This window comes from Thalassophryne amazonica, chromosome 5, assembly GCF_902500255.1.
Source record: "Thalassophryne amazonica chromosome 5, fThaAma1.1, whole genome shotgun sequence".
In the NCBI taxonomy this organism is placed as follows: Eukaryota; Metazoa; Chordata; class Actinopteri; order Batrachoidiformes; family Batrachoididae; genus Thalassophryne; species Thalassophryne amazonica.
In genome coordinates, this window is record NC_047107.1 from 659,093 (window position 1) to 677,977 (window position 18,885).

The following is an 18,885-nucleotide window of genomic DNA, read 5'->3' on the forward strand; positions in this document are numbered from 1 at the left end:
ATCAATAAAAAAAGGGTGCCCAAATTTATGCACCTGCCCAATTTTGTTTAAATAATTATTGCACACTTTCTGTAAATAGTAGAAACTTCAATTCACTTCTCAAATATCAGTGTGTTTGTCTGCTATATGATATATTTAACTGAAATTTCTGTTCCAGACAACCAATGATTTATAAAGGAAAATCATGAAAATTATCAGGGGTGGCCAAACTTTTGCATACAACTGTATTTTCCCAAATTTTTCTTCTGTTCGGATCTGAAGGGAATCTGTACATCTTCAAGCCCTTTCTGAGTCTATTTGTGCCTCCAAATGCACAGCAGCCCAGCATTTTCAGTGAATAAATAAAAATAGCTGGATTTACATGCAGACAGATTAACAGCAAACACTATGTTGAATCAAAGATGGCACCATGAGTCACGTAACCGATTTTTTTCCCACACTCGTCATGTCGCCACACTCTCTATCAAGGCACACTAGACAGAAGAAAGCTACTACTATGCAAATACCACAAAGTATCCCACTTACAAGATGCCAAACAGCACAGAGAACAAAGTCATTTGGAGTGATGAGACCAAAATTGAACTTTTTGGCCACAATGATAAACGTTACATTTGGAAAGGAGTCAACAAGGCTGATGAGAAGTACACCCTTCCTACTGTGAAGCACAGTGGTGGATTGCTGATGTTTTGGGGATGTGTGAGTTAAAAGCCACAGGAAACTTGGTCAAAATCGATAGCAGAATGAATGCAGCATGTTATCAGAAAATACTGGAGGAAGGTTTGCACTCATCAGCCTGGAAGCTGCACATGGGACGTATTTGGATGTTCCAACATGACAACGATCCAAAACACAAGGCCAAGTCAAGCTGTCATTGGCTACAGTAGAATACAGTGAAGGTTCTGAGAGTGGCCATCTCAGTCTCCTGACCTCAATGTCATGGAGTCACTCTGGGGTGATGTCAAATGTGCAGTTCATGCAAGACAGGCCAGGATTTTACAGGAACTGGAGGCTTTCTGCCAAGCAAGAAGGTCATGGGATTGAGTCCCACCTGTGACCTTTCTGTGTGGAGTCTGTATGTTCTCCCCATGTTTGTGTGGGTTTCCTCCAGGTGCTCTGGCTTCCTCCCACATTTAAAGACATGCAGGTTAGATGGACTGGAAAGTTTCTAATTGTCCAGGTCACCCTTGTAAAAAAATCTTGATCGCAGTGGGACTAACCTGGTTAAATAAGGGTTAAATTCAAATTAAAGAATGGGCAGCTTTACCATGAGAGAAAATAAAGAGCCTCACCCACAACTACCACAAAAGACTCCAACCTGTCATTGATGTTAAAGGTGGCAACACACGGTATGAAGAACAGGGAGATGGAAACATCTGGTCAGGGTCATTTTGGTGTTTCTGTTGTCATCATGATTTAAAAAGAGGAAACACAGGTATTTAGGAATAAATGGTTTCACCCACAAATAACCATGAGTGGGAAAAAAAGTTTTGTGTTATTTATATTCTCTGAAGTCCCCCCCCCCACCCCCCCCAAAAAAATGTTGTAACTGTATGTTTAACTTGTATGTAAACTTTTGAGCACAACCACATGTTGCTCTAAAATCTCAGTGTACCTTTCTGCATTAATGCTGCCATCCCAGAGTGTAAATGACCTTTGCCAAGATCACTGACACAATCCCAGAACAGACTTGGCTTTTGCTGATAGCAGTCTGGACAGTCTTTAGTCCGGAGCACACTGCATCCCTTTCTTGCAAAAAAGATCTGGAATACTGATTCTTCTGACCACAATACATGTTTCCATTATGTGATGGTCTGACCCAGGTGATTCTTCATTCCAGAGAAGTTGATGCCACTTCTGGACAAGGTTAACATAATGCTTCTGTTTTGAATACAACTCTGTATTGTAGCACTTGGAAAAAGCTTCCCAGAATAATTCCTTTTCCATGTGGCTATATCAGCTATTGATGAATGTTATTGATTCAGTGCAATCTGAAGGATTAGAGATCATGGGTGTTGAGCTCAGGCTTCAGCCCTTTATGCACTGAAATTCCTCCACATTCCCTGAATTGTTTCATGATAAATAGTAAATGGACTGCATTTATATAGCGCTTTTCCATCTGCATCAAACACTCACCTTCACCCCGATGTCAGGGTGCTGCCATACAAGGCTCTCACTATACAACCGGGAACAATAGGGGATTAAAGACCTTGCCCAAGGGCCCTTAGTGATTTTCCAGTCAGGCGGGGATTTGAGCCGAGGATCTTCTGGTCTCAAGACCAACACCTTAACTACTAGACCATCACCTCCCCTGGGGAGATCTCAAACGTGCAGTTCATGCAAGACAGGCCGCTTAACATCACACCACAGATTTTCAATAATATTCAGGTCTGGGGACTGCGATGGCCATTCCAGAACGTTGTACTTGTTCCTCTGCCTTAGTAGATTTTGAGCAGTGTTTAGGGTTGTTGTCTTGTTGAAAGATCCAGCCACGGCGAACTTCAACTTTGTCACTGATTCATGAATCAGTGGCATATTTTGCCTTCTACAGTGCATGACATTTATGCAGTGTAGAAGGCAAAATAAGCAAATCTCTTCCCATCTTTCTTTGGGGAGCTTTGTTGTTCTCACGCATTTGTTGGCAAACTCGAGATCCTGTTCTTTGCTCCTCAACGACTCAGCCAGTCATGGACAATGCTTTTGTACCAAATCATGACTGCAATCACCTGTTTGACGGAATAACATTTTTGTTTTATACACCCCATTACTATCTCTAAATTACACTGTCTCAACTTTTTTTGGAACGCGATCCTGGCCTGAAAAGCAAGATTTATTTAATTTATATTGCGCCAAATCACAACAAAATTGCCCCAAGGTGCTTCACAGAAGTAAGATCTAACATTATCAACCCCCAGAGCAAACACACAGGTGACAGTGGTAAGGAAAAACTCCCTCTAAGGAAGAAATCTCAAGCAAACCAGACTCAAAGGGGTGACTCTCTGCTTTAGTGTAACAGATAAGTAAGAGAACACTTCAGTTAGTGATGCAAATATGAAATTTTGCATCAGTGCTCACTATAATTGTCTCTTTCAAAAGGTTTGGGTAGCCACAAAAAAATTCAAGATGGCCACCATTTTTCAAAATGGCGGCCAGCTATACTGATTTCTGATGTGCTCAAAATATGAAAGACAAACAAAATACACCATTCGGAATTCAGAACGTGTTTTTCTGGGTTGTAGAATAATTGCAAATCATCACCAGAGTTTCCACTACAATATTTACCATTTTGGCAAAGATGGTGTACAAAATGGCCGCCGCAAAAGAACGGACTTGCGAGGCTACTTACACATCACATTTACAGCTGCACAATGGTGTGCATGCAAGCACGAGTCTGTAGCATTTACATCTGCCATGAAAGATGGACTTCCAGCCACATTTGGTGAGCTGCTCACAGCTCTTTGCAATAGGGGAGTTGGCAGTCCAGAAGACTCTCCATTGCTCCCCATCCTTCTCCCAACCCAAGTCTGCTGGACTTTGTTCCTCTGGCCGGCGCATAATTGCCTGAGACCACACACAACCTGCCTGATATGCCAATTGTTTGGCATACTGAAGCAGAGCTGCCCTGGTTGGGGAGATGGCTTTGTATGGTCTCTGCTTTCCGGCAAACAGCTCAAGTCTGGCCTCATCTACACTGTCAAGAGTGCTCGACCTGTCATACATACATATCTTTGATGGGCAGTGGATACTGGCTTAGTTTGGTGAAGACTGTTGTGGCCTCAGGGAATACATCCCACATCTGCCAAGCTGTTTTCTTCCCTTTGTTTCTGAACGCTGAGACCACATCACAATCAAAGCTTTTTTTCAGCTGAGGACTCTTTCTAAAATTAAATCTTATTTTACTTGAGTTGATTTTGAAAGAGTTATCCGTGCATTTATAACGTCACGTCTGGATTACTGTAATGCTCTCTACGTTGGGCTGGACCAGCGCTCCCTACAGAGTGTACAGAATGCTGCAGCGTGTCTTTTGACTAAAACAAAGAAGCATGAGCACATCACCCCTGTGCTCTGCACCTTACACTGGCTCCCTGTCGGCTTTCGTGTTAAATATAAAGTTTTGCTGATTGTTTTTAAGTGTCTGCACTGTATAGGCCCGATGTATCTGAGTGAGCTCTTGCAGCCGTACACTCCACATAGGGCTCTGAGGTCAGCTGACCAGCTTCTCCTGGCTGTTCCTAAAGCCAGGCTTAAATCCAGACGTGATAGAGCCTTTTCTGTCGCAGCACCACGACTCTGGAACGATCTTCCACTGACTGTCAGGTCCTCATTGTCTGTGGGACAGTTTAAGTCCAGACTGAAAACTCATCTCTTCTCCCTGGCTTTCAACACTGGCTAAGTTGTCTATGCTTTGCTCTGCTATGTTGTTCTGTAATTTTAGATTTTTATTCTTTTCCTTTGTCATATTTTACAGTTTTGTATTGCTATTATTGTGAAACACTTTGGTCAGCTGCAGCTGTGTTTAAATGTGCTATATAAAACTTGAACTGAATTGAATCTGTAAATGCATGGATGAACAGCATGCCTTTGGCCTCCTCTTGATCAATGCTGTGGATGCCGATCCAACAAAGGCTCTGACCTTGGCCAAATGCAAGCCACAGTTGCTGCAGACCAATGTCTAGCAGAGTTGCCCAATGACTAGGACATCTGTGTCATTGGCATTGACCATGACTGACTTGCTGCCCTGTCCTGCAGCGTATTGTGCATGGACAAAGATGCAAGTATCAGCTTCCTCATGAGAACAGCTGTCCATTTCTCCCAGTCTCACTTTGTGGTTATTGAGTGCTTGCATCCCCTTGGTTACAATAACCAGGTTTGGTGAAGACATCTTGGCAATTTAGTTCGCTAGGAAGTCAAACAACTCTGCCTTGTTGCCATGATGTCCGTGGAAGCTGTGCCAGTTGGATGTTCTTTTCTGTTACCTTTTGTCTTCTCCCTTGTCCTCTTTTAGACCTTGGGTCTGCCTTCAAGCTTGAAGGACCATACACATCGAAGACAAGATGTGTTGTCTTGTGGGCGCTAGCATAAGCACTTATCTTTGGCAAAAAGTCAAGAGCTGCATAGTCAGCAAAAGTCTTAGACATTTTAGGTGGCAGTGCATGTGCCAAGGCTGAACCATCTATGATGATGTCATCTATTTGCCTTTGGCTCTTTGTCTGGAAATGAGATGGGTTCTTAAGTATGGAGTGAGCTGGGACTTCTGACAGCTGTAGATCTTTCCATCCTCACTAAGAGATGCAGGGAATGACTGGTTTTTGTGCTGAAAGAATTCCTGCAGGTCGCATTCCTTGCTCTGGCAGGAAATGAACAGCTTGGAGAAGAGCTGACTTTCTTCCTTCATCTGCTTCTGTTTTGATGGCTCTGGCTTATCCCCGGAGAAGAAGTCAAGCCAAGCCCATCAAATTTTTCTTGATGGGCTCGTAGAAAATGAGGTTAGTTTGTCTGCCAAGCTTTTCACAAATTCCTGATACTGTGCCTGACCTTTAATCGGGTGAGTGTGAATGAGCTCAGCTGAGCTAGGATGGGCTACATCTTTGGAATTTATTGCGAACAACACTGCACTATCTTCCTGGAAGGGGTTTCCCAGGTCTTGCAGGATCAGAGAGAGTTTCTGAACTCTTTCCAAGAATGTCTGTTGTACATGTGGTGTTTGCTCATGGTGAAGAAAGTGATCATTGACCTCTGTCGTCTCTGCTTCACTTTCATAGACGGACACCAGGCGTCAGTGAAGTCACCAGTGTGCATTGACTTCCAATCTTCTACATAAATCTATATATAAATTCAGCACCTCAACCTCACATGGACATTTGAATTGACAGTGTCAGAGGTATTCATAGCAATGAAGACTACTGCTTAAGGTGCGTTTACACAAAAGCAGGACATGTTACGAATGTCATTTTTTTGTCATTCCTGACACATTCCTGACATTCTTAATGTGACTTAACACATCTGAACAGGTTTCTTAATAATGCGTGTTGGTGCGTGATGTTCTTGATATTCGTGGAGCATGTTTTTGTCTGTCAAAAAATCTTCCACGAATGTCACACACCACCCTCATTTCGTCTCACGTCGTGGAGGTCGCAACTGAGCATGTTGATCCGTCTTGATGAGTATTGATCCTTAATAGAACGTGACAACATTCGTAGTGGTTCCTGTGATGGTTCTTGGAGCCCAAACTGTCACGCGTTATTACAAAGTGACACGGAAACTGTCAAGTTTTGACACGACTTGTAACGCGGCGTCACATTTCACTGCGCACCACGACAAATCAGTTTTCTGTCACGTGCACACAATTAAACTCAGCTCCAAATGTCGTTCCACAGTTCCTGCTGAAGCTCCTCAGGACGCTCCTGCAGGTGTTCCACCTGCTGTTGTAACCGATGAGCGGGAGAACGAGTCTGAGCAACCACAGGAGTGAGAGGAGACTCACGTGCAGCCAGACATCTCTGCACCTCCTCCAGTCCGGCGGAGGAAGAAGCGTGCGCACAATTAAACCCTGCTGCACCGCATTCAGTTTGATTGCTGACACCAAGTCGGCTAAAAGTCTAATTTCAGTGCTCTTCAGCGCGCTCCTGCAGGTGTTCCACCTGCTGCATGTGCCTGATGTTTGGGAAAACGAGAGCCGCATGAAGCCACACATCTGGCTCTGTCCTCCTCCTCCTCTCTGCACCACTCCATGGCACAGAGCCCAACTACACATACAGTCACAAAGTTCTTCTGAAAAACTGGAGCGATCTGAATTTGGGTGGATGAATATGGGTGTGTGTGTGTGTGGAGACAATTCACCTCGTTCACAACGTGACAGAACTTAACGATGCACTTAACGCGAAACACTATTCTTGACCATGCGTAATGGTTCCTGATAATTCTCTGGCAACATGTGCCATTAATCGTAATGTGTGGTAACAGGTTGCAGCAGTTCCTGAGGACACCTGATTCCTCTGCCCCGAATCATCACATTCGTGATCAGCGGCCAAGAACGTTTACTTTGTGGCATTTGTGACTTGTTGTAGTTATGTGTAAACGCAGCATTAATCAATCAATCAACTTTTTTTTTTATATAGCGCCAAATCACAACAAACAGTTGCCCCAAGGCGCTCCATATTGTAAGGCAAGGCCATACAATAATTATGAAAAACCCCAACGGTCAAAACGACCCCCTATGAGCAAGCACTTGGCCACAGTGGGAAGGAAAAACTCCCTTTTACCAGGAAGAAACCTCCAGCAGAACCAGGCTCAGGGAGGGGCAGTCTTCTGCTGAGACTGGTTGGGGCTGAGGGAAAGAACCAGGAAAAAGACATGCCGAGAAGGGGGGCAGAGATCGATCACTAATGATTAAATGCAGAGTGATGCATACGGAGCAAAAAGAGAAAGAAACAGTGCATCATGGGAACCCCCCCACAGTCTACGTCTAAAGCAACATAACCAAGGGATGGTCCAGGGTCACCTGATCCAGCCCTAACTATAAGCTTTAGCAAAAAAGGAAAGTTTTAAGCCTAATCTTAAAAGTAGAGAGGGTGTCTGTCTCCCTGATCTGAATTGGGAGCTGGTTCCACAGGAGAGGAGCCTGAAAGCTGAAGGCTCTGCCTCCCATTCTACTCTTACAAACCCTAGGAACTACAAGTAAGCCCGCAGTCTGAGAGCGAAGCGCTCTATTGGGGTGATATGGTACTATGAGGTCCCTAAGATAAGATGGGACCTGATTATTCAAAACCTTATAAGTAAGAAGAAGAATTTTAAATTCTATTCTAGAATTAACAGGAAGCCAATGAAGAGAGGCCAACACGGGTGAGATATGCTCTCTCCTGCTAGTCCCCGTCAGTACTCTAGCTGCAGCATTCTGAACCAACTGAAGGCTTTTTAGGGAACTTTTAGGACAACCTGATAATAATGAATTACAATAGTCCAGCCTAGAGGAAATAAATGCATGAATTAGTTTTTCAGCATCACTCTGAGACAAGACCTTTCTGATTTTAGAGATATTGCGTAAATGCAAAAAGACAGTCCTACATATTTGTTTAATATGCGCTTTGAATGACATATCCTGATCAAAAATGACTCCAAGATTTCTCACAGTATTACTAGAGATCAGGGAAATGCCATCCAGAGTAACGATCTGGTTAGACACCATGCTTCTAAGATTTGTGGGGCCAAGTACAATAACTTCAGTTTTATCTGAGTTTAAAAGCAGGAAATTAGAGGTCATCCATGTCTTTATGTCTGTAAGACAATCCTGCAGTTTAGCTAATTGGTGTGTATCCTCTGGCTTCATGGATAGATAAAGCTGGGTATCATCTGCGTAACAATGAAAATTTAAGCAATACCGTCTAATAATACTGCCTAAGGGAAGCATGTATAAAGTGAATAAAATTGGTCCTAGCACAGAACCTTGTGGAACTCCATAATTAACTTTAGTCTGTGAAGAAGATTCCCCATTTACATGAACAAACTGGAATCTATTAGACAAATATGATTCAGACCACCGCAGCGCAGTGCCTTTAATACCTATGACATGCTCTAATCTCTGTAATAAAATTTTATGGTCAACAGTATCAAAAGCAGCACTGAGGTCCAACAGAACAAGCATAGAGATAAGTCCACTGTCCGAAGCCATAAGAAGATCATTTGTAACCTTCACTAATGCTGTTTCTGTACTATGATGAATTCTAAAACCTGACTGAAACTCTTCAAATAGACCATTCCTCTGCAGATGATCAGTTAGCTGTTTTACAACTACCCTCTCAAGAATCTTTGAGAGAAAAGGAAGGTTGGAGATTGGCCTATAATTAGCTAAGATAGCTGGGTCGAGTGATGGCTTTTTAAGTAATGGTTTAATTACTGCCACCTTAAAGGCCTGTGGTACATAACCAACTAACAAAGATAGATTGATCATATTTAAGATTGAAGCATTAAATAATGGTAGGACTTCCTTGAGCAGCCTGGCAGGAATGGGGTCTAATAAACATGTTGATGGTTTGGATGAAGTAACTAATGAAAATAACTCAGACAGAACAATTGGAGAGAAAGAGTCTAACCAAATACCGGCATCACTGAAAGCAGCCAAAGATAACGATACATCTTTGGGATGGTTATGAGTAATTTTTTCTCTAATAGTCAAAATTTTGTTAGCAAAGAAAGTCATGAAATCATTACTAGTTAAAGTTAATGGAATACTCAGCTCAATAGAGCTCTGACTCTGTCAGCCTGGCTACAGTGCTGAAAAGAAACCTGGGGTTGTTCTTATTTTCTTCAATTAGTGATGAGTAGAAAGATGTCCTAGCTTTACGGAGGGCTTTTTTATAGAGCAACAAACTCTTTTTCCAGGCTAAGTGAAGATCTTCTAAATTAGTGAGACGCCATTTCCTCTCCAACTTACGGGTTATCTGCTTTAAGCTACGAGTTTGTGAGTTATACCACGGAGTCAGACACTTCTGATTTAAAGCTCTCTTTTTCAGAGGAGCTACAGCATCCAAAGTTGTCTTCAATGAGGATGTAAAACTATTGACGAGATACTCTAACTCCCTTACAGAGTTTAGGTAGCTACTCTGCTCTGTGTTGGTATATGACATTAGAGAACATAAAGAAGGAATCATATCCTTAAACCTAGTTACAGCGCTTTCTGAAAGACTTCTAGTGTAATGAAACTTATTCCCCACTGCTGGGTAGTCCATCAGAGTAAATGTAAATGTTATTAAGAAATGATCAGACAGAAGGGAGTTTTCAGGGAATACTGTTAAGTCTTCTATTTCCATACCATAAGTCAGAACAAGATCTAAGATATGATTAAAGTGGTGGGTGGACTCATTTACATTTTGAGCAAAGCCAATAGAGTCTAATAATAGATTAAATGCAGTATTGAGGCTGTCATTCTCAGCATCTGTGTGGATGTTAAAATCGCCCACTATAATTATCTTATCTGAGCTAAGCACTAAGTCAGACAAAAGGTCTGAAAATTCACAGAGAAACTCACAGTAATGACCAGGTGGACGATAGATAATAACAAATAAAACTGGTTTTTGGGACTTCCAATTTGGATGGACAAGACTAAGAGACAAGCTTTCAAATGAATTAAAGCTCTGTCTGGGTTTTTGATTAATTAATAAGCTGGAATGGAAGATTGCTGCTAATCCTCCGCCACGGCCCGTGCTACGAGCATTCTGACAGTTAGTGTGACTCGGGGGTGTTGACTCATTTAAACTAACATATTCATCCTGCTGTAACCAGGTTTCTGTTAGGCAGAATAAATCAATACGTTGATCAATTATTATATCATTTACCAACAGGGACTTAGAAGAGAGAGACCTAATGTTTAATAGACCACATTTAACTGTTTTAGTCTGTGGTGCAGTTGAAGGTGCTATATTATTTTTTCTTTTTGAATTTTTATGCTTAAATAGATTTTTGCTGGTTATTGGTGGTCTGGGAGCAGGCACCGTCTCTACGGGGATGGGGTAATAAGGGGATGGCAGGGGGAGAGAAGCTGCAGAGAGGTGTATAAGACCACAGCTCTGCCTCCTGGTCCCAACGCTAGACAGTCACAGTTTGGAGGATCCAAAAAAAAAATTGGCCAGATTTCTAGAAATGAGAGCTGCTCCCTCTAAAGTGGGATGGATGCCGTCTCTCCTAACAAGACCAGGTTTTCCCCAGAAGCTTTGCCAATTATCTATGAAGCCCACCTCATTTTTTGGACACCACTCAGACAGCCAGCAATTCAAGGAGAACATGCGGCTAAACATGTCACTCCCGGTCTGATTGGGGAGGGGCCCAGAGAAAACTACAGAGTCCGACATTGTTTTTGCAAAGTTACACACCGATTTAATGTTAATTTTAGTGACCTCCGATTGGCGTAACCGAGTGTCATTACTGCCGACGTGAATTACAATCTTACCAAATTTACGCTTAGCCTTAGCCAGCAATTTCAAATGTCCTTCGATGTCGCCTGCTCTGGCCCCCGGAAGACAATTGACAATGGTTGCTGGTGTCGCTAACTTCACATTTCTCAAAACAGAGTCGCCAATAACCAGAGTTTGATCCTCGGCGAGTGTATCGTCGAGTGGGGAAAAACGGTTAGAGATGTGAACGGGTTGACGGTGTACACGGGGCTTCTGTTTAGGGCTACGCTTCCTCCTCACAGTCACCCAGTCGGCCTGCTTTCCCGACTGCACGGGATCTGCCAGGGGGGAACTAACGGCGGCTAAGCTACCTTGGTCAGCACCGACTACAGGGGCCTGGCTAGCTGTAGAATTTTCCACGGTGCGGAGCTGAGCCTCCAATTCGCCCAGCCTGGCCTCCAAAGCTACGAATAAGCTGCACTTATTACAAGTACCGTTACTGCTAAAGGAGGCCGAGGAATAACTAAACATTTCACACCCAGAGCAGAAAAGTGCGGGAGAGACAGGAGAAGCCGCCATGCTAAATCGGCTAAGAGCTAGTAGCTGAGCTAAGCTAGCGGATTCCCAAAAACACACAAAGTGAATAATGTGCAAATAATCCAGAGGTGATTCAGCAGAAGGAGTGCCCCAATCAAGGCACCAAACAGGCCATGAAGCAGCACAGGCAACGCACGACAACAGCGAACGCACGACAACGGTGCTAAAATAAAATTAAAAAAAATAAAAAAATAAAAACGAAAGCGTTAGCAAGCTAGTTAGCTTGCCAACGCTAATGAAAGTTAGCTGATAAAAGTGCTCCGTTGCGATGTTTCGACCGTTAGAGGTCTTCCTTAGGCGTTGGAGCACAGTAAAAAAGTTAAAAAAAGTAAAAAGGTAAAAAAGTAAAAAAGTCTTAGAAAATAGTCATTAGAAAATAAGACATAATCCAGAGCCTGCTGAATCACAAAGCAATAATTCAAGGATTTGGACCGCCATTTTAGCAGCCATATTTGTTTCAAAATATATGTATACACATTCTATATGAAACATTTTACAAATAAGCATATTATTGTCTAAGGGCTTTACATAAATCAGGAAACACCCACACAAATGCTTACAAACATGACCAAAAGTGTGCGGGTTATGACATAGAAGGCTGACTGGCTGAAAAACAGTGGCCATTCTGAAATTTTGAGTGGCTACCCAATGATTTTTTTCAAAATTAGACCATGAAGAATATCTGTACCAATTTTTATGCTTGCATCATTAACTGAAGTGTTCCAGTGAAAAAAATAATTTATTTGCTGCACTACTTGGGCCATGCTACTGACACAAATTACAAAAACAATTCACAAAATGAACAGGACAGGAGGGTTACAGAAACAGACACCACACCCATCTCTGGATGAAGCTGCACCCCAAACAGAGAGAGAGAAAAAAAAAACTGAATCAGGTATCAGAAAGACAAGAAATACTGTATAATTTGTCAGCATTAAACAACAGGAAAAACAGAAGAAATACTAAGGTGATTGCTGGCCACTAGCCCTAAACTTCACTAAAAGACCCAGAATTGAGGTAATGTTGAGGCTGCGGCACACTCCAATTACTAATAAAATGAATTTAAAAGGGTAAAAACCATAGTAACACACTATTGCTAGCCATATGAAAGGAAAACTAAGTCTGGACTTCAAAATCTCCACAGAATCTGACTGTTTTATTGATGATTATCTGGACTGGGCTTTCAGCTCAGGTCCATTGCACCAAGACGTGTGCTTCATCATCCAACAAGAACTCTGAGAGAAACCTGTTGATTTGGTCAAAATCAACACCAAACATTAGGTGTTATGAATGTAGACTTGGACCCTACACTAATTTCACCAAATTCTTACTGCCCCAGAAAAAACAGCTGAACAAAACCAAAAGCTCAATGCTCTCGATGAGGACTGAATGTCGTCTTCTCACTGTGACAGTGTCTCAGCTGCCTGTGAATGGTGGATTTTTTGCATTTTAACATTGTTTGCAGTCAGTCATTTTGTCCTTGGATTTGAGAGTTCTAATATATCTCTCTCTATATATATCTATATATAACTTTTTTTCATCCAATATTTCTCTATGTTGGACTCCTTACCATCCATTATTTGTATTATATATATATATATATATATATATTTAATATAAGGAATTCATCTTACTTGTGTAAGGAAAGCCAGGGTATAGTCAGTACCCTGAGCAGCCACCTCTCGGATCAGATCCTTGGTACCATTCTTCAGCAACTTCTCTTCAACAGAATTCCCACTCCCCAACCTGGTAGTGGACCAGAAAGATTTAAATCACCAAAAGTACTTCAGTGCCGCTACAGGGTGTGTCTGAGGCCGGTTCACCAGAGGAAGACAAAAAAACCCACAAGACATCACCTGTACACATGGATGTCCTTGGAGCGTCCGACTTTCTCACACCACTCCTGGGTGCGGGCATCAACACTGGGGTTGAGGTCGGTGTCGTAGAAGACGATGGTGTCAGCATCAAAAACGGTCCCAACTGCAGAGCTGCAGCGGTTTGTCAGAATGGCACAAAACACGTGATGGTTCCTGTTGAACCTCTTCATGTTCTCCTGCACACAAACACAGTCCCTGAGCAGCCACACAGACTGAAGACAGATCACACACAGCCAGGTCCATAGGTATTTGGACAAGGTACATATCCTGTGATTTCAATGTTAAACACTCTTCATTCACAGGTAAGTATTTGGAAAACAACACAATTACCTTCTCATTTTTTCTGTGTACACCAAAATAACAGAGTTAAAATGAAAATCAAAACGCTCTTGTAGTGTCAAAATTTAGCTTCAAGAGGTTAAACACACATATCACTTTAATCCTCTGGGATATATGGACACACTGGCATGTCTATGTGTACTTTTCATCATATTTCTATTGATAGATCAGCGACAGACCACCAGATAGCCTTAAGCCAACCACTTCATAAAACTACAAATTCCCAGCTGTAAAATGAATCTTTCTTCCTGATGATCTGTGGCTCACAGGACGCTACACTCTGGCTGCAGTGTCTGTTGGTGCAAGATCGGCAGTGAAATACCCCACTAAACACTCAAACTGTAACAGAACAGTCTTGCTGACCCGATAACACTTCTGTGTTTTTATTTAGTCTTACAGAGAAAGAAAAACAATCTTGGAAAATGTATGACTCCAATTCCAATGAAGTTGGGATGTTGTGTGAAATGTAAATAAAAACAGAATATAATGATATGCAAATGATTTGAAACTTAGTTAACTACAGTCCTCTTGTGAATTGTTCGGAGTTAGCTTTTGCTAGCTAGGTCGATCCCCCTCCCCAAGCTGTTACTTTTATAGCTGTTTCTTTTTTTACCTGTTTAATACTTCTCTTAGTTTTTCAGTGTAGCTGCTGTGAATTTTAGGTCATTATTTTACTCCGTGTAAACCTTAGGAGTGGCTTGCATTTTCACTAGCGGTTAGCTTGCTTTAGCTAGTTTGACCCCCCACCACCATTTCTTTAATACTTCTGTTACTTTTTAGTGTAACTGTTGCGAATTTTAGCTTAGTACTTTTGTGTTAATCTTAGGAGTGGTTTACTCATAGGAGCTTTTGTTTATTTTTTACTGTTCCTCAAGTCTAATACTTCTGCTACTTTTTCAGTGTAACTGCTGTGAATTTTAATTCATTTATTTACATCTGTGTGAATCCTGTGTGAGCCTTAGGAGTGGCTAGCTTGTTCATTATTGGTTAGCTCATGCTTGCGTGGCTAACCTTTTGAATTTCCTAGTGCACAAAATACACTACTTCACCTACTTTACACCCTCTGTAAATCCTGTGTGATGTTGGAAGATAGGGTGGCTCTCAGAGAGCCATGTCTGTAAGTTAGAGCAGCTTCTTAGCTCAGTGGAGTTAGATGTTATGGGCACTGCAGATGAGGTTAGTGCTGGGCTGATTAGCGAGCCCATGAGCATTAGCCTAGAAATACTGGCTGTGGAGGACGGCTTTCGGACTGTGGCTAGGCGGAGGAAGGCCCGTAGGGCTTGGTGCCAAGTTGTGGTACCCCAATCACACTCGCCACTGCGAACTGTGAATCTGTTCTCCCCCTTGGATTTGCCTGATGTGAATTCTCTGAGTCCACAAGTGACTTCCACTCCTGTCTCCAGGCCTAAACGCCGGACTTTAGTGATAGGGGATTCTATCACCCGCAAAGTCAGGTTACAGATGCCGGCTGATGTTAAATGTATTTCCAGGGTCAGAGATCCCGACACTGCATCCCATCTTAGGGTGCTGACGCTGCAGAAGGGAAGATAGACTAAAGAACATGACATGAGATACAGTCACATAGTTTTTCACGTCGGCACCAATGATGTCAGGATGAAGCACTCAGGTGTCACAAAAATTGACAGAGAGGACTTGTGACCTTGCCAGAAAGATGTGTCGGCATGGAAAAATAGTCTCTGGTCCCTTCCTCCTACTGATGAGGCGTTTAGCAGGCTGACATCGTTAAATAGGTGGCTGGCACAATTTTGTAGACAGCAAGGCTTTAGCTTTATTGATAACTGCCCTTTGTTCTGGGGCCACCGTGGCTTCACATTTGACAAATACTCAATCAGTAGAATTGTGGATAGTTTAAACTCAGTGCTCAAAACTACACTCGACATGACTTTCTTCTAAGTCCCTGTTGGTAAATGATATAATAATTGATCAACGTATTGATTTATTCTGCCTAACAGAAACTTGGTTACAGCAGGATGAATATGTTAGTTTAAATGAGTCAACACCCCCGAGTCACAATAACTGTCAGAATGCTCGTAGCACGGACCGGGGCGGAGGATTAGCAGCAATCTTCCATTCCAGCTTATTAATTAATCAAAAACCTAGACAGAGCTTTAATTCATTTGAAAGCTTGTCTCTTAGTCTTGTCCATCCAAATTGGAAGTCCCAAAAACCAGTTTTATTTGTTATTATCTATCGTCCACCTGGTCGTTACTGTGAGTTTCTCTGTGAATTTTCAGACCTTTTGTCTGACTTAGTGCTTAGCTCAGATAAGATAATTATAGTGGGCGATTTTAACATCCACACAGATGCTGAGAATGACAGCCTCAACACTGCATTTAATCTATTATTAGACTCTATCGGCTTTGCTCAAAAAGTAAATGAGTCCACCCACCACTTTAATCATATTTTAGATCTTGTTCTGACTTATGGTATGGAAATAGAAGACTTAACAGTATTCCCTGAAAACTCCCTTCTGTCTGATCATTTTTTAATAACATTTACATTTACCCTGATGGACTACCCTGCAGTGGGGAATAAGTTTCATTACACTAGAAGTCTTTCAGAAAGCGCTGTAACTAGGTTTAAGGATATGATTCCTTCTTTATGTTCTCTAATGTCATATACCAACACAGAGCAGAGTAGCTACCTAAACTCTGTAAGGGAGCTAGAGTATCTCGTCAATAGTTTTACATCCTCATTGAAGACAACTTTGGATGCTGTAGCTCCTCTGAAAAAGAGAGCTTTAAATCAGAAGTGTCTGACTCCGTGGTATAACTCACAAACTCGTAGCTTAAAGCAGATAACCCGTAAGTTGGAGAGGAAATGGCGTCTCACTAATTTAGAAGATCTTCACTTAGCCTGGAAAAAGAGTTTGTTGCTCTATAAGAAAGCCCTCCGTGAAGCTAGGACATCTTTCTACTCATCATTAATTGAAGAAAATAAGAACAACCCCAGGTTTCTTTTCAGCACTGTAGCCAGGCTGACAAAGAGTCAGAGCTCTATTGAGCTGAGTATTCCATTAACTTTAACTAGTAATGACTTCATGACTTTCTTTGCTAACAAAATTTTGACTATTAGAGAAAAAATTACTCATAACCATCCCAAAGATGTATCGTTATCTTTGGCTGCTTTCAGTGATGCCGGTATTTGGTTAGACTCTTTCTCTCCGATTGTTTCAGTCAGGTTTTAGAATTCATCATAGTACAGAAACAGCATTAGTGAAGGTTACAAATGATCTTCTTATGGCTTCGGACAGTGGACTCATCTCTGTGCTTGTTCTGTTAGACCTCAGTGCTGCTTTTGATACTGTTGACCATAAAATTTTATTACAGAGATTAGAGCATGTCATAGGTATTAAAGGCATTGCGCTGCGGTGGTTTGAATCATATTTGTCTAATAGATTACAGTTTGTTCATGTAAATGGGGAATCTTCTTCACAGACTAAAGTTAATTATGGAGTTCCACAAGGTTCTGTGCTAGGACCAATTTTATTCACTTTATACATGCTTCCCTTGGGCAGTATTATTAGACGGTATTGCTTAAATTTTCATTGTTACGCAGATGATACCCAGCTTTATCTATCCATGAAGCCAGAGGATACACACCAATTAGCTAAACTGCAGGATTGTCTTACAGACATAAAGACATGGATGACCTCTAATTTCCTGCTTTTAAACTCAGATAAAACTGAAGTTATTGTACTTGGCCCCACAAATCTTAGAAGCATGGTGTCTAACCAGATCGTTACTCTGGATGGCATTTCCCTGATCTCTAGTAATACTGTGAGAAATCTTGGAGTTATTTTTGATCAGGATATGTCATTCAAAGCGCATATTAAACAAATATGTAGGACTGCCTTTTTGCATTTACGCAATATTTCTAAAATCAGAAAGGTCTTGTCTCAGAGTGATGCTGAAAAACTAATTCATGCATTTATTTCCTCTAGGCTGGACTATTGTAATTCTTTATTATCAGGTTGTCCTAAAAGTTCCCTAAAAAGCCTTCAGTTGGTTCAGAATGCTGCAGCTAGAGTACTGACGGGGACTAGCAGGAGAGAGCATATCTCACCCGTGTTGGCCTCTCTTCATTGGCTTCCTGTTGATTCTAGAATAGAATTTAAAATTCTTCTTCTTACTTATAAGGTTTTGAATAATCAGGTCCCATCTTATCTTAGGAACCTCATAGTACCATATTACCCCATTAGAGCGCTTCGCTCTCAGACTGCGGGCTTACTTGTGGTTCCTAGGGTTTGTAGGAGTAGAATGGGAGGCAGAGCCTTCAGCTTTCAGGCTCCTCTCCTGTGGAACCAGCTCCCAATTCAGATCAGGGAGACAGATACCCTCTCTACTTTTAAGATTAGGCTTAAAACTTTCCTTTTCGCTAAGGCTTATAGTTAGGGCTGGATCGGGTGACCCTGGACCATCCCTTGGTTATGTTGCTTTAGACGTAGACTGTGGGGGGTTCCCATGATGCACTGTTTCTTTCTTTTTTTGCTCCGTATGCATCACTCTGCATTTAATCATTAGTGATCGATCTCTGCCCCCCTTCTCGGCATGTCTTTTTCCTGGTTCTTTCCCTCAGCCCCAACCAGTCCCAGCAGAAGACTGCCCCTCCCTGAGCCTGGTTCTGCTGGAGGTTTCTTCCTGTTAAAAGGGAGTTTTTCCTTCCCACTGTGGCCAAGTGCTTGCTCATAGGGGGTCGTTTTGACCGTTGGGGTTTTTCATGGTTATTGTATGGCCTTGCCTTGCAATATGGAGCGCCTTGGGGCAACTGTTTGTTGTGATTTGGTGCTATATAAGAAAAAAGTTGATTGATTGATTGATGATTGCACCACCTGTGTTAAAACTGCGCTCACCCAAATCACAGTCACCTTGGTTCAATGATTACTTGCATGACCTAAGGCTAGAGGTCTAGAACAGAAATGGCATAGTTCAAAGTTAGAAGTATTCCACCGTGCGTGGCATGATGCTATCTTAGGCTATAAGCATGCATTATTGGCTACAAAGTGGACCTACTACTCTGATTTGATCAACAAAAACAAGCATAACTCAAAGTTCTTGTTCAACACGGTGGCAACACTTATTCAAGGACAACCACCTGTAATTGGCTCTCCTTTTACAGCACAAGATTTCCTGGATTACTTTGAGAAGGAAATACAGGACATTAGGTTA

The 18,885-nt window shown here is 42.0% G+C and overlaps 1 protein-coding gene across 2 annotated transcripts in view; it reads right to left on the reverse strand.

The window, feature by feature from the left end:
- The window catches only part of ep400 (E1A binding protein p400), a 231,378-nt gene that overhangs the window by 78,073 nt on the left and 134,420 nt on the right, over window positions 1-18,885 (reverse strand). For both annotated transcript variants that reach the window (XM_034169641.1, XM_034169640.1), the window contains 2 exons: window positions 13,337-13,533; window positions 13,115-13,226 (listed from right to left, as the gene is read on the reverse strand). In XM_034169641.1, coding sequence (XP_034025532.1) covers window positions 13,115-13,226; window positions 13,337-13,533 — 309 coding nt within the window. The remainder of the gene's footprint in view (window positions 1-13,114; window positions 13,227-13,336; window positions 13,534-18,885) is intronic.